At 45.6% G+C, this 16,371-nt stretch overlaps 1 protein-coding gene across 1 annotated transcript in view; it reads right to left on the reverse strand.

The window, feature by feature from the left end:
• LOC102446039 (uncharacterized) overlaps positions 1-15,939 on the reverse strand; it is a 37,374-nt gene extending 21,435 nt beyond the window's left edge. The window contains 6 exon segments of the mRNA XM_089776021.1: positions 4,460-4,573; positions 5,196-5,252; positions 5,361-5,474; positions 6,570-6,696; positions 10,794-11,177; positions 14,767-15,939. Coding sequence (XP_089632147.1) covers positions 4,460-4,573; positions 5,196-5,252; positions 5,361-5,474; positions 6,570-6,696; positions 10,794-11,177; positions 14,767-14,793 — 823 coding nt within the window. The 5' untranslated portion in view covers positions 14,794-15,939.
• Between the last annotated feature and the right edge of the window lie 432 nt (positions 15,940-16,371).

Below are 16,371 nucleotides of genomic sequence, written 5' to 3' on the forward strand. Positions count from 1 at the left end.
ATCTCCCTGGTCTGCAGGGAGATGGGGAGCAAAGCCTTGGAGCATGCCCACAGCGGGACAGCCCAGGTGCGCCCGGGCTGTCCCGCTGCGGGCGTGCTCCGCGGCTTTGCTCCGCGTCTCCCTGGTCTGCTGGGGGGGGAAGACCAGGGAGACGTGGAGCAGCTTTTCTCGCCCCGGAGGACGGGGGCGGCGGGACTGCCAGCGCATCTGGGCATCCCGCCGCTCCAGTCCTCCGGGGCGAGAAAAGCCCCGTTCGCAACTGCGGATCCGACATAAGTCGGATCCGCGTAACTCGGGGACTGCCTGTATTGGAGGAATGGGGAGGGAATGCCATTTAACTGAATATGCTGGGTAACTGAGTTGTACTTTACCAATGGAATACCAATTTTCAAAGAAGTAGAATACAAGAAAATGAATATAGTATAAAATAGCACATAGGTATTATTCACCAATCCAGTAGTAGTACTGCTCTGCAGAGTTGCTGGTTTCTTGAAGCACTTAAGTCTATACATGTCCAATTTTCTATACGGTGGCTTTTCTTATGACACTAGGTATCACTTTTAGGGATGTTAAATATCGGTTAATTGAATAGTTGATTATCCTAATGAATTTTTATCAGTTAACTTGACTATTTTATAGTCCCTGGGGGTGGGGCCGGCAACAAGTGCACCCTGGCCCCCACTCTTGAGAAGCCCCTTGCCACTTCGCGCTGCTACCTCTGTATCAGAGGCAGCAGTGTGGGGTGCCAGGTGGGAGCTGGTCCACGAGGGGAGCCAGTTTAAAAACAAGCTCCCCTCGCAGACCAGTTGCCTGTTACCCCATGATGTTGCCTCTGATACAGAGGCAGCAGTGCGGGGTGGCAGCAGCCCCTGTGCACGGGGAGTCTGAGCTCCCGGACCCGGCACAAGCCGGAACTAAACCAGGTTGCCTGCTCGCCTGGCTCCTAATACACTTTAAATGCAGAGCTGCAGCAGGGGTAGGTCCTGGACCACAGCCACGCTGCTGGCCAGGCTGCTAAAAAATTTACTGGTGGGGTGGGGGGGAGAGGGAATGCAAGTAGACTATAGCATTAACCTATAAGCTTTTGCTTATTGGTTAATCGACTATACTATTAGATCCCTCATCACTATGGGGCCTGGTGCTTACCCAGATCACTAAAAATACACTTAACAGTAAAGCTATACTGAACCTAATTTAATCTTTCTTTGATGAGTCAGGGTCATTGTTATCAACATCAATTATCATTGTACATTTAGGAGGTGGAGGAGATTGGGCTGAATCTGTAATAACGCTAAGACATACCCTGAACGGTGCTTTTTGGGAAAAAAAGATCCCAATTTCAACTCACTTGTCTTCTGCCTATTTTGCATAAAAGTAGAGTGTAGTATACACATTGGATAACATGCTGGGCTGTATACTAGTCCTGGTTACTAGATTGAAGATTTGTATTGGGAGATATCAGAAATGCCAATTAATTGAGCTTTCTGGTTAACTGAGTGCTAGATAACAGAGCTTTTACTGTATATTGAGTTCAGTTACAACACAGAATACAAAATGCCCCATGCTCACTTTATATTAGTATTTTGATTAAATACTTGCACTGTAAAAATGATAAAAGAAATAGACTTTTCAGTTCACCTCATACAAGTAGAGTAGTGCAATCTCTTCAATATGAAAGTGCAACTTACAAATGTAGATTTTTTTTGGTTACATAACTGCCCTCGAAACAATGTAGAACTTTAGAGCTTATACATCTACTCAGTTCTTGTTCAGTCGACTGCTGAGACAAACAAGTTTATTTACATATTCGGGAGATAATGCTGCCTGCCTCTTATTTACAATGTTACCTGAAAGCGAGAACAAGCATTTTCATGGCACTTTTATAGCTAGCGTTGCAAACTACTTACATCCCTAATATATTAAACATTTATATGCCCCTTCATGCTTCTGCCACCGTTCCAGAAGACCTGCTTCCATGCTGATGATACTCGTTAAAAAAAATGCATTAATTAAATCTGTGATTGAACTCCTTGGGAGAGAATTGTATGTCTCCTGTTCTGTTTTACCTACATTCTCCCATATATTTCATGTGGTAGCAGTCTTGGATGATGACCCAGCATATGCCCAATTTAAGAACAAGTATTCCTGTGACACCTTAGAAACTATCAAAAATATATATAGTACCATGAGCTTTTGTGGGTAAAACCCACTTCATCAGATGAAGTGGGTTTTACCCACAAAAGCTCATGATACGGTATATTTTTGTTAGTCTCTAAGGTGCCACAGGACTACTCATTGCTTTTAAAGTTACAGACTAACATGGCTACCCAGAAGTCATTTTAAGAACATTTTTAAGCGGATTTGATAAAATGCAAAGAAGGATCCAATGTGAGATTTTTAAAAACAGCTACAGCTCTCAACCCAAGCCTTAAGAATCTCAACTGCAGTCCAAAATCTGAGAGGAACAAGATGTGAAGCATGCTTTCGGAAATCTTAAAAGAGCAACACTTCTATGCAGAAACTACAGAACCCAAATCACCAAAAAAAAAAAATCAACCTTCTGTTGTTGGTATCTAACTCATATGATGAAAACAAACATGTGTCAGTCCGCTCTGCTTTGGATTGCTATTTAGCAGAACCCGTCATCAGCACTGATGCATGTCCTCTGGAACAGTGGTTGAAGCATGAAGAGATATATTAATCTTCAGAACACCTGGCACTTTAATATCTTGCAACGCAAGCTACAACAGTGCCATGTGAACACTTGTGTTCACATTCAGGTGACATTGTAAACAATAAACAGTAGCATTATTTCCAGCAAACTGTAACCAATCTTGTTTGTCTTAGTGATTGGCTGAATAAGAAATTGGACTGAATGGACTTATAGGCTGTGACGTAGTGTGGGTACCTTGCTGGTTGCTAGGCTTGGGTTGAGAGTGACCTCCACTGGCTGCTGTCTGCAGCACGGCCCAGCAGGGCAGGGGATGAGTCATTATGCAAGGGGGCTTCAAACCTGTCTGACGAGTTCTTCCCCAGACAGCGGAACAATGGGAAAAAGGGGACTGGGGGCAGGGCTGGAAGTGAGTGAGTTAGTTTCCGTCTGGGAGCATGGAGGAGACAGCCTAGGGAAAGGGGCTGGAATTTAGGGGCCCAGTCTCCCCCATCTCATGAGGGGGCTGAGGCATCCTAGGCCTGCCCTGTAACCAGATTACATCTGTGCTGTATCCTGGAGAAGCAATAAACACCTCTATTCTACTGGCTGGTGGAGTCTGTTCGTGCCATTACGGGGGTGCAGGAGACGGGAAAACCCCAACGTGCCGTCACATAGGCTCCAAAGATTTACATTATTTTATTTTTGAATGCAGATATTTTTGTACACAATTCTATATGTGTAACTTCAATTTTCATGATAAAGAGATTGCACAACAGTATTTATATGAGGTAAATTGAACACTACTATTTTTATAGTCAAGTATTTGTAATCAAATAACAATATAAAATGAGCACTTTGTATTCTGAGTTGTAATTGAAATCAATATATTTGAAAATGTAGGAAGCATCCAAAATATTTAACTAGATGGTATTCTCTTACTGTTTGATTGCATGATTGCTTGACAGCCCTAATTAAGAAGTCCAGTTCTGTAAAGATCAGTCATAAGAGATGGGCACCCTCTCCAAGAGGAAAAGGAAAAAAATGTATATCCCCGCTCTCTCTTTGCTTGGGCAACTAGGATTCATAGGGTATGTCTAGGCTACATGCTTCTGCTGACAGAGGCATGTAAATTAGACTACCCGACATAGTCAATGAAGCGGGGACTTAAATATCCCCCGCTTCATTAAAATAAAAATGGCCACCGAACTGTGCCAGCTCAGCACAGCGCAGCAGTCAAAACGCAGATCGGTTGACAGGGAACGCCTTTGTCGACCGCTCCCTTATGCCTCATGAAATGAGGTTTACAGAAGCGGTCGACAAAGGCGTTCCCTGTCAACCGATTCGCGTCTTGACTGCCGCACTGTGCCGACAATCAGCTGAGCCAGCACAGCACGGTGGCCATTTTTATTTTAATGAAGCCGGGGATATTTAAATCCCCGCTTCATTGACTATGTCGGGTAGTCTAATTTACATGCCTCTGTCGGCAGAGGCGTGTCGTCTAGACATACCTCTAGAGCCCACGTAGCTGCTGAAAACTTGTCGCTCCTCATTCATCATCTCCTCCCCACAGGAAGTCTAAAGGCTGCCCCTTCACCTGAGACACATTATCAAAGCCTTGCCTCTGTCTTTCCATTGGTGCTGCATCCATGGTGAATGTTCTCCCTCCAAGAGGACATTCTAAACCCAACACATACAGAGACAGAGCTGCCTGGGCCTCCCGACAAAGCCAGGGGACCAGCCACCATGGGAAAGTAACTCTTAGGCAATTTACTCATTGTTCCTTAGTTATTTAAGGCCTGTACTCACTGGTGCAGGTACTTTTATGCATTTCTTGTTCTTTAGCAGTCTCTTGAGCCCTTATGCTCTGCTCCTCTTCTTGTTTAATCCATGAGATGATGTCCGTGGTAGAAATGGGAGATTCTGTTCAGAGGAAACAAGGTGACATCGCAATTTTTCTACAGTCCACTGAACAGATTGTTTGGTATTTGAGAGCTAATCTGAAACCACAAGTATCTGGCCCGACTCCGCTGATTTCAATAGAGAGCTGCATTAGCATATACCAGTGGTGAGAGAGTGACTATTTGGCTACGTCTAGATTGCATCCCTTATTTTAAGAGGGATAAGGGATCTTTGGGAAAAGGCCTTATTTTCCGAAAGATCCACATCTAGAATGGCGCTTTTTTCCGGCAAAGCTCCGTGCCAAAAAAAGCGGCAGCCATTTTTATGCTAATGAAGCGGGGGAGATTTAAATCCCCACTTCATTAGCAATTGCGATATGTCTAATTTGCATCCCTTTTACGAAAAAGGGATGCAATCTAGATGTAGCCAGGATGTACTGGAAAAGATGCACGCTCTGATGGGGTGCACATGTTAAAATGGAAATTAAAAAAACGGGATTAATACGTCAAATGATCAGAATGCTCTGAAGAGCTAGGACAAAATGAAATTGGTGCAAGAGCATAAGAGCCATCTGCTCTCCGAAATTTAAGCTGTGGCTACATGAGCAGGATTCCTCATGTTTCAAGTGGAATTTCTGCATTACCTGTGCTAGGACCGGCAGTACCAGAAGTAACTGGGACAGGTGGAAAGTCATGAACATCTGCAAAGAAAATAAGAAAACGGTCAGTTAAAGAAAACTGTCTAGCTCATGTGGTTTTCTCATATATTTCCATTCTTCAGTTGAATTCCCGATCAGTCTATTACCCACCTGTGCTGGACTCTATATGGATCGCTCTCACTTCCAAGTCCTGCGGGTCCCCAACACACAGTTCTTCCCCTTGTTCAATCCGCGATAAAATATCAGGCTTGGAAATTGCATGGTCTGTTCAGGGGAAAGCATTATTGAGGATATAGTGAGCACTGATTTTAGTTTTAAAGGGGGGCAAGTAGGGGTTCTGCTGGTTTTAAGCCAACCTCTTTAACTCTCTGGAAGAGGCCAGTAAGCTGCACAGATGTAAGAGCAAATGTCTACTGGAAAGCAGTGCTCCGTGTAGGATGGGGATTAGGGTCCCTCACAAAACTGCAGGGCTTTACTCTCTGTGGCACCCCAGCATGCATTGTGCTGCTAGGGAATAAAGGAAACCTCTTAACTCTGTTAGTCACTTCTCCAAAGTTCATCAGCATCTCCTTCCAGGGAGAAAAAGAAGCTGCCACTCATGAGCAGGTATCTAGCCACACAGCAAGATAGGCAGACAAGTCAAGAATACCTTGAGGCCAGCAATATCAAACGTATCTGACAGGGCTAAAAGAATCAGAATAGATGCTTGGAGCTTCATTTCTTGCCAGGAAGAGATCACTGACTAAGGAGCCAATCCTAAAACAAAGCTGCCTGGGCTCAAATTGCCTTGGCTCCTCCAGATACTGCCAGTGTTGCCTTGCTATAATCCTCATCATAAAAGGTGGGATTCAAAGTAAGTCAATAGTCCATACCAAGGGATGGTTTCCAGAGCCAGGACCTAGTAAGACTTGAGACTTGCTGGTGCTCTCAGGTTTGCATAAATTAACAGCACCTCAATCTTCCCCCATTTCAGGTGGCTCAGGGCTCTAGGTGAACTTTTTGCAAAGTTCTATCGTTTAAAATGTGTTTCTTGTGTAACATGGGCAGAAACCTCGAGACAGCCATTAATGCAGAAGATCTTGCAACACCTTTGCACATTGAATAGGTCAGGTTCCTGGATATGGCCTGAGTTTGCACAGTTAACTTAGTTCCAGAAAACACAGAAGATAGAGGATTAGGAACCTTTCAGTATTCTGAAATTTCTCTAAAATGGGAAGGTTTGTGGAGCTGGTTTATTACACAGGGTCTGATATAAGGGCTGACCCACAGAAATCAGAGGAAGTTTAGAACAGCCATGAAATAGAAGAAATTCAGCAAGTCAGATTGCAAAGCCTCTCCTAAGTGAAAACTGCTCTTTACCTAGTGAGATCAAAGACTCATAGTTGCCCTTCATGACATTCTTGTAAAGTTCTTTCTGCCATTCTTCTAAATTCTCCCACTTCTCCCGGGCAATTTGGATTGAGACATCATCAAACGTCATTGGGACCTGAAATTACAAGTGTCACACACTCAGCACCTGCTGCTGCTATTACCTCCTGTCACCAGCTATTCTTTCACCTTGTAGAACAGAAAAATGGGTTGGCAAAAAACAGCAGAAATTTAGCTTTGGATGACTGCCCATTGTTCAGTATGAGAGCGAGTGGGTCTCTGTCCCATGTCCATGCACCAGGATAACCACCATGAAAACTGGCACCAAATAAAGCCCTGGCTGGAAGTTTCTGCATTGAGAAAGGACGGGAGAGGTTTGGAGAATTAACTACTGGCTCACCCCTAGAGGCGATCTCCCCAGATCAGGTACAGTATGTGCGACAATAGCATCTTGAGCTGGGAGGCAGAGGGAACGGATACATCAGGCTCATATGGAAAAAACTTTCAAACAGTATTCCCACAGACGCTTTAAAGTTGATTTGCCATTTAAAAAAAAAAAATCAAACAAAGCATGTTAGAAGTCAGCAGCATGTAATTATGGCCATGGACTTCAAGATGATTTGTATATATTTAGTGACTGTTTAAGGTGTTACTTGTCTTTTGAGAATTTATACCACGTATTAGGGATGCAATAGTGTCAAAATGTAAACAGTTAACAGATAAGCATGAGCTTACTGGTTATTGGAGTGGTTACTCACCGGCTACAGGCCCTGCTCCAAGGGAACCAGCTGCCACCCTGCACTGCTGGCTTGTATCAGAGCCTGCAGTGCAGAGAGGCAGCCAGCTCACTGGGAGCAGGGCTGGAGCCAGGTACAGGGCCTGGAGTAGGGATGTTAAATTTAGTTTAATCAACTAATTGAAGTTGATGGATTTTCCATTTACTAGTTGTCAACTCATCGGGGTAGCACCCAACAGGTTTGTAGAGTTGCTTCAAGACAGAATCTATTAGGGATAGTTGTGTTTATTAATCTCACTACATCACTACTATTATAGGCTTAATTCTGCTAGATGGTTACACAACTACTGCAAAGTAACACGCCAATAAGCACAGGCAAAGCAATGCATAAAAGAGTAACAGGCACTTGGAAATGCTTGTGCCCCTTCAATCTGCCGGGAGCCCCGTTCCGGTCACCTCGCACCCAGCCGCAGTGGACGCGGCTCCAGCTGGGGGGATCCAGGGCACCCTTCAAGGTCTAGGTCCCAGGTAAGACTCAGAGGGGCGGGACTCCCAGTGATCTTATACTTTAGCTGTTTACTGAGTGTGCACGAGTTGGCCCAGTGCTACACTCTACGTTCCCACGGGGCTGAGAACCGAGGTCATGTTATTTATCCCATACTCAGCTCTCAGCTAGCAAGCATAGGGAGTTGCAGCTGCTGAAGGCCGTCTGATAAAGAACACCTAGTATTTTCACCAGCAGGGCTCATATCTGGCCTAGAGGAATACAAATTTAACCCCTGCAGGCCTACATATAGCTTTTTATATGACTCCAGTCATACAAGCAATAAGCAGGGGAGCTGCAGCGGGGTTAGCCAGGCCGAGAGCTAACTCTGCTATGGCTCTGCCTTTTAAATGTATTAAGAGCCTGCTGGAGGCACCCAGCTAAAAGGCTAAAGCACAGCAGGAGGGACCCAGCACAAGCTGGGACAGCTGATTCCCAGCTCTCACAGCCCTTCCCCCCCCCCGCCCCACTGCACACCAGCCTTTAAATGTATTTAAAATCAACTGTCCCAGCTCGCATTGGGTCCCCCTGCTGCGCTTCTGATTTTTAAATGTATTAAGAACCAGCAGGCTTTGAATACATTTAAAAAGCAGAGGTGCAGCATCTGGGACTGGGCATGAGCCAGGAATCAACTGATTCCCAGCTTGCGCCCGGTCCCTGCTTTTAAGCTGGCTCTCCCCAGCACCAGCTCCTGCTCTCCCCCTTTGCTGCCTCTGATAGAGGCAGCAAAGTGAGAGGGGGAAGCGAGTAGTCCAGAGACTAGTCGACTACATCCGTATGCCGGAGCCAGCTTAAAAGCTGGCTCCCAGCACACACTGGCTCCCACCCTGCACTTCTGCCTCTGCTCCAGGTGGTGGCCAACTCCCCCGGAGCGGGTCAGCAGGTGGGAGCTGGCTGACACACCACACTGCAGGCTCTATAGTATAAAGCTTATACTGCAGAGCCCACAGTGCAGCCAGCTCTCCAGGAGTGGAGCCAGCAGCCAGCCCTGCAGTATAAATTTTATGCTGCAGAGTCCACAACCTGTAACTTCTAAGATTTTTCACGTTTACCTAATCAGACACTTTTTAATATCCCTGCCACATATCATGCTGGAATCCAAGCCCCTCTCAGTAACATTACTTCACTATCCTTCTAATCTAACCACCCATAAACCCTTTACAGAAACCAAATTTCTCCTAACTAGGATATTTACCATGGATCACTCAGGTTAAGTGCTGGAGAGGTAATGGACCAAGAGGTGACTAATTGCACATGGTGATTTTGCCCTATTTTAATAATATGTTCCAGACTCAAGTATTATTCAGTTCTCAGATACTGTACTGGAACAAGGCAGAGCACAAACACCATGCTCACTAGGAGTTTGTGCAAAGACAACTGCTACAAGCTGTAGACTGGAAGCCATCCCAAACACAATAGTTTTTTACCGTCCAGGGCTTGGGACCAGATCCTGCTTTCACTTGCAGCAGAATCCGGAGTAGTCAGTGAAACTTACAACAGAAACTGTCCCATCAGCTCTCCCTGTAGAAAATGACATGCCTCCAAAGATAGGGACATAACAATTACCTTTTATAAACAAGGTAGAAAAATATAAATTTTGAATGAAATATATAATTTTTTATAAAAACAGACTGAACAGATTTCCTTGTAATTGACATTTTTATGTTAAAACAGATGAGTTCCTGGCTGTGGATCATAATGACTTATAGCACATTGTATTCATTGTCATCCATCCTTCATATAGTTAATATACCTACTTCATTAAAAAAAATAAACGTAATAGAAATTGTTTAGATGGTCCCAGCTCTCATGTGTATGTATCATTCAGCTGAGGGAAGGTACTCCGAAAAATACATCTAAAAATTGCAAGCATCCAATATCCCACCCAGAAAGCTTTGTTAAAAGGTTGCATTTGCAAGTGTAGCCTATGAAATGAAAGAAAACTTCAAAGCAAATAGCTTTGTGGGCATACGCAGCACCATCTATCGCAAGAGGCCTAGAGCGCTCTCACTGCAGTAGTGGCAGCATGCTTTTAATGGCTAGCAGCTGGTCACAAGCTCCACATGGATGACACAGGAGTAACTGTTGAGAGGAGGAAGGCAGAAGAGGCAGAGCCCTCCCCTTTCTGCACACAAAGTGGTGGGCCAAATCAAATGAGCGGGCCAGCTACATGTGTTACCCCGGGATACCAGCTGCCCATCCCTCTTAATGGTCCAGTGTTCAGGGCCTCCTGAGACAGAGGCCCTATGAGAGTACACATTGATTAATCTAGGCTTGACTACCTGCCAATAGTTTTCAAACAAACTGTTAAAAATGGAGCTTTCATTTGTGCAAATCCAACCAGAATGCTAATTACTGCGGATGGGGAGAGGGGTTGCATTAACAGAGGTGAACCCAAAGGAGGTCCTGACATGGTATCTGGGATAGTGCCTAATTTCTGTTGTGTGAAGCAGGGGTCCAGAATCTCATGGAAAAACAGCCTGTAATCATGTATACCTAGAGACTGTATCCTAATGCATTATAGACAAAGAAACAGAGTTATATTTGAAGGGGCAATGGATTTTGGCATATATGGATTAACTTTTTCACTTTGGATGCATAATATTATTTTAACGTAGGGGCTTTTATATGGAATTCCTTAGCCTTTTTTAAAATAAGATTTCTTCCTTTTATTGATATTGAACTGTTCGCTATAGAATAACGCTCGTTCTGCTTTATACACTGGAGTAGGGCAGTGCAACTTGGGCAGACCTTTCATAACTGCTTTCGTGTATTTCATGGATTGGATACTTGCTTAATAAATACCACAGCTAGTAGGCAGTCAAGTAGCTCCCCTCCAGTCAAGCTACTTACAATGGCAATTTATAGGGACATGAAGACTTTGCTGATACAGTCTACATTCATTTTACTCTACAGTATTAGGTGGGCTAGTTACCTTTGAGTCTTCTTCTTTACTAGCAGGGGGAATTCTTAGGACCCAGAAGTTCTTGTTCTTCAGCAGGTTCTCCATGTTCTCCAGCCTTCTCTGCAGCAACCCATACTCTTGGATCAGAGTTCCCAGCACAGCCCACTTACTTTCTAACTGATTACCAAACTCTACCACTGTTTTCTCACAGTCCACAAATTTCTTCTCAGCTGTCCCTGATCTCCGCTCCAGATTGAGCAACCGCATAGCGTGAGACTCCACTTTCCTCTCCACAGCTTGAACAGCAGCTACCACAGTCCACAAGGAAATGGCTGCAGTCTGCAGTTGGGTTTCTTTCACAAAACTTACATCTGGGATAAGGGGAGCTTGAACCTCTGTGTCCCATTCTGATGCCTGTTTGCAAGGAAAAATTGAAGAGAGATGGGTTACTGTTCCCATCTAGCAAAATAAACTACAAAGAGAAAAAAAACATAAAAGTAGCTCACAGGCTACAGGCTGCTCAAACCTTCTTGCAACTAGATCTTTCTTTTTAATAGGGTCCAATATAAAGTTGTGCAAACAGTCCCAACAAAACCAACACTGATCTAGTAGGCTGGTAGTCAGGAGACTTGGCTTCTAATTCCCACCTCTGCCACTGATCTGCACTGTAACATATGGCATGTAATTTCACCTCTCAACAACTGTAATAAGTTTTATGAAAAAATAAAAACTTAACTGAACCACCAGAATATGCATATGTCAAGTACCCAGATACTGCAGACTGCTGTATGTGGGCAGAACCCTGTGCGTCAAAGCACTAGGGATGAGGGCAGGAAGTCCATCACCAAGGAACAGTGTACAGGATAAGGGTCTAAGTGGCTGTCTGATACTCATATTGCTGTAAAATTATTTTTTCTTCTGAGCCCTACAGTCATTCCCTTCTCCCTGTTACATGCACTAGTCATGTCTAAAAATTTGGTCCCAAGCCTACAACTGAATCCACAGAGGATGACCCTTGTACCTCGATGGTGATGCATAGTCTTCATGGGAACTCTGGGTCAAAAAGCAGCAGTAGCCCCCTAGATTGAAAGGCTTCTGACTAGGGATGTGAAAGGTTAACCAGTAAGAGTCATCCTTTATGATGATGCTTACTGGTTCCAGATAACTGGTGGGGGCCACCGTGAGGAGGGGGCTGCTTCAGCCCTGTGGGGCCTGCCGCAGAAAGGGGCTGCTCCAGACATCCAGTCTACGGTGGCCAGGGCATGTTGCAGGCAGGGGCCAGGAGCCAGCCCAAACCCCAGTGCGAGCTGATTAACTGAGATTTTACATCCCTAGTTCAGACCAGGGCCTCTGACTTACTCTTTGTCCAGTGGAGCACCCAGCACCACCTGGGAAATATAAAATCACACTCACTGACTAGAAAAGAAATGAGGAGTCATATGGCACTTTAGAGACCAGCAGATTTATTAGGGCATAAGCTTTTGTGGGTAAAACCCACTTCATCAGATGAACTGGAGTGGAAATTACAGAAGCAGGGGTATATATTTAAGAAAAGGAAATTACTTATCAAGTGTAGGACCACTGTTAATGAGGCCAATTAAGTCAGAGTGAATGTGGCTCACTCATAGAATCATAGAACACCAGAACTGGAAGGGACCTTGACAGATCATTGAGTCCAGTCCCTTCCCCTCATGACAGGACCCAGTACCATCTTCTAGACCATCCCTGATAGATGTCTATCTAACCTGCTCTTAAATATCTCCAGAAATGGAGATTCCACAACCTCCGTAGGCAACTTATTCCAGTGTCTAGGCACCCTGACAGTTAGGAACTTTTTCCTTATGTCCAACCTAAACCTCCCTTGCTGCAGTTTAAGCCCATTGCTGCTTCTCCTAGCCTCAGAGGTAAGGAGAACAATTTTTCTCCCTCCTCCTTATGACACCCGTTTAGATACCTGAAAACTGCTATCGTGTCCCCTCTCAGCCTTCTCTTTTCTAAACTAAACAAGCCCAATTCTTTCAGTCTTCCTTCATAGGTCATGTTCTCTAGACCTTTCATCATTCTTGTTACTCTTCTCTGGATCTTCTCCAATTTCTCCACATCTTTCTTGAAATGTGGTGCCCAAAACTGGACACAATACTCCAACTGAGGCCTAATCAGCGCAGAGTAGAGCGGAAGAATGACTTCTCATGTCTTGCTCACAACCTCCTGTTAATGCCTCCCAGAACCATGTTTGCTTTTTTTGCAACAGCATCACACTATTGACTCATATTTAGCTTGTGGTCTACTATGACCCCTAGATCCCTTTCTGCAGTACTCCTTCCTAGACAGTCGCTTCCCATTCTGTATATGTGAAACTGATTGTTCTTTCCTAAGTGGAGTACTTTGCATTTGTCCTTATTAAACTTCATGCTATTTACCTCAGACCATTTCTCCAGTTTTTTCAGATCATTTTGAATTATGACCAGGGCTCGACAAATAATACAATCTACTCGCTCGTAGTGAGCAGATTGCAACCCGGAAGAGCCGGGTTTGGGCGATCTGCGCATGTGCAGAACGATCTGCGCATGCACAGATCGCTGGACAGCGCGGCTGGCGAGCAGGGCTTGCCGCGGTTTGGCGAGCCCTGATTATGACCCTGTCCTCCAAAGCAGTTGTAACCCCTTCCAGCTTCGTATCATCTGCAAACTTAATGAGCGAACTCTCTGTGCCAATATCTAAATTGTTTATAAAGATATTGAACAGAACCGGTCCCAAAACAGACTCTTATGCCTTTCCAGCAGGATTGTAAACTGTTACTAACTACTCTCTGAGAACAGTTATCCAGCCAGATATGCACCCACCTTATAGTAGCCCCATCTAAGTTGTATATGCCTAGTTTATTGATAAGAAGATCATGCGAGACCATACCAAATGCCTTACTGAAGTTTAGGTATACCACGTCCACTGCTTCTCCCTTATCCACAAGACTCGTTATTCTATCAAAGAAAGCTATCAGATTGATTTGACATGATTTGTTCTTTACAAATCCATGCTAGCTATTGCCTATCATCTTATTATCTTCCAGGTGTTTGCAGATATATTCCTCAACTACTTGCTCCATTATCTTTCCTGGCACAGAAGTTAAACTGACTGGTCTGTAGTTTCCTGGGTTGTTGTTATTTCCCTTTTTATAGAAATATATTTGCCCTTTTCCAGTCTTGTGGAATCTCTCCCATCTTCCATGATTTTTCAAAGATGATAGCTAAAGGCTCAAATACCTCCTCTATCAGCTCCTTGAGTATTCTAGGATGCATGTCATCAGGCCCTGGTGACTTGCAGACATAACTTTTCTAAGTGATTTTTAACCTGTTTTTTTTATTTTATCTTCTAAACCTACCCCCTTTCCACTAGCATTCACTGTTAGGCATTCCTTCATCATCAAGACTTCTTGGTGAAGACCGAAACAAAGAAGTCATTAAGCACCTCTGCCATTTCCAAGTTTCCTGTTATTGTTTCTCCCTCCTCACTGAGCAGTGGGCCTACCCTGTCCTTGGTCTTCCTCTTGCTTCTAACATATTTACAGAATGTTTTGTTTCTCTTTATGCCGGCAGCTAGTTTGAACTCATTTTATGCCTTTGCCTTTCTAATCTTGCCTCTGTATACCTGTATTGTTTGCTTATATTCATCCTTTGTGATTTGTCCGTTTCCACTTTTTATATGACTCCTTTTTTATTTTTAGATCATGCAAAATCTCCTCGTTAAGCCAAGGCAGTCTTTTGCCATACTTTCCACAGCAGTTGATGAGAAGGTGTGAAAACCAAGGGGGGGAAATTGCTTTTGTAGTGAGAACCAATTTAAGTACTTATTTAGTCCTAATTTAATTGTACTGAATTTGCAAATGAGTTGCAATTCTGCTGTTTCCCTTTGTAATGTGGTTTTGAAGTTTTTTTGTAGATACTTTTACATCTATTACTGAATGTCCAGGGAAGTTAGTGTTCTCCTACAGAATTATGAATGTTACCTTTCTTGATGTCTGATGTGTGTCCATTTATCCTTTGGCATAGAGACTGTCTGGTTTGGCCAGTATACATGGCAGAGGAGCATTGCTGCTATTTGATGGCATATATCACATTAGTGGATGTGCAGGAGAACGAGGCCCTGATAAGTGGTTAGGTCCTGTGATGGTGTCGCTCATATAGCTGTGTGGACAGAGTTGGCAATGGGGTTTGTTGCAAGGGTAGGTTCCTAGGTAAGGTTCTGTGGTGTGGTGTGTGGCTACTGCTAAGTATTTTCTTTAAGTGTGGGGGGGCTGTCTGTAGGTGAGGACTGACCTGTCCCCCAAGGTCTGAATGAGGGATCATTTTTCCAGATAGATTGTAAATTGTCAATGATGCACTGGATAGGTTTAGCTAAGGGCTGGAGATGATAACCAATGGTGGTGTTATAGTTATTTTCCTTATTGGGCCTCTCTTGTAGTAGGTGATTGCTGGGTACTCATTTGGTTCTGTCAGGGTTTTTTTTCCACTTCTCCAGGTGGGTATTTTAGTTTTAAGAATGCTTGATAAAGAACGTGTAGGTGTTTTTCTTTGAGGCATTGAAGCAGATAAGGTTGAATCTTAGGGCTTGGCTGCAGACAGTGGATTGTGAGATTTGCCCTAGATGGAATCTAGAGTCACGTAGGTAAGAATAGCCGTCAGTAGGTTTCCAGTACAGGGCGGTATTTATTTGTACTGTAGCATCCAGGAAGTGGATCGGTCCAGGCTAAGGTTGATGGCAGGGTGGAAATTGTTGAAATCCCTGTGAAATTCTTCCTTCCCTTGGATCCATGTGACGAAGAGGCATCAGTGTAGCGCAAGCAGAGGAAGGGAGCTAGGGCCCCGAGAGCTGAGGAAACACTGGAGATCAGCCATAAAAAGGCTGGCTTGTTGTGGGGCCATGCGGGTGCCCATAGCGGGGCCACTGACTTGAAGGTATAAACTGCGGCAGGCTCCTGCAGCACGAGAGCCAGCGCACAGGCCGTAGAAACCTGGGGGGGCTGCTCGGGAACCGAGTCCCCCCCCCCCCCCAAGACCCCTGTATTCCCCTGGGGAAAGCCAACCCGGCTCAAGGTACCTGAGACCAGTAAGGGGGCCCGGTCCCCGCTGCCGGGGAACCATCCAGGCCCCGGGCCCTGCCCCCCGGATCAGCTAGAGCCCCCCCGGGACTCCCCCCCGCCCCGGGCCCTGCCCCCCGGTTCAGCTAGAGCCCCCCCCCCGCGCCCCACCCCCGCCCCCGCCCCCCGGATCAGCTAGAGCCCCCCCGGGACTCCCCCCCGCCCCGGGCCCTGCCCCCCGGATCAGCTAGAGCCCCCCCCCGCCCCCGGGCCCCGCCCCCCGGATCAGCTAGAGCCCCCCCCCCCGCGCCCCCCGGATCAGCTAGAGCCCCCCCCCCCCGCGCCCCACCCCCGCCCCCCGGATCAGCTAGAGCCCCCCCGGGACTCCCCCCCGCCCCGGGCCCTGCCCCCCGGATCAGCTAGAGCCCCCCGCGCCCCACCCCCCCCCCGGATCAGCTAGAGCCGCCCCCCGCGCTCCACCCCCGCCCCCCGGATCAGCTAGAGCCGCCCCCCCCGAGGCTGCCCCGCCCGCGT

The sequence above is a fragment of the Pelodiscus sinensis genome, chromosome 2 (genome assembly GCF_052426305.1).
Source record: "Pelodiscus sinensis isolate ZL-2025 chromosome 2, ASM5242630v1, whole genome shotgun sequence".
Taxonomy (NCBI): Eukaryota; Metazoa; Chordata; order Testudines; family Trionychidae; genus Pelodiscus; species Pelodiscus sinensis.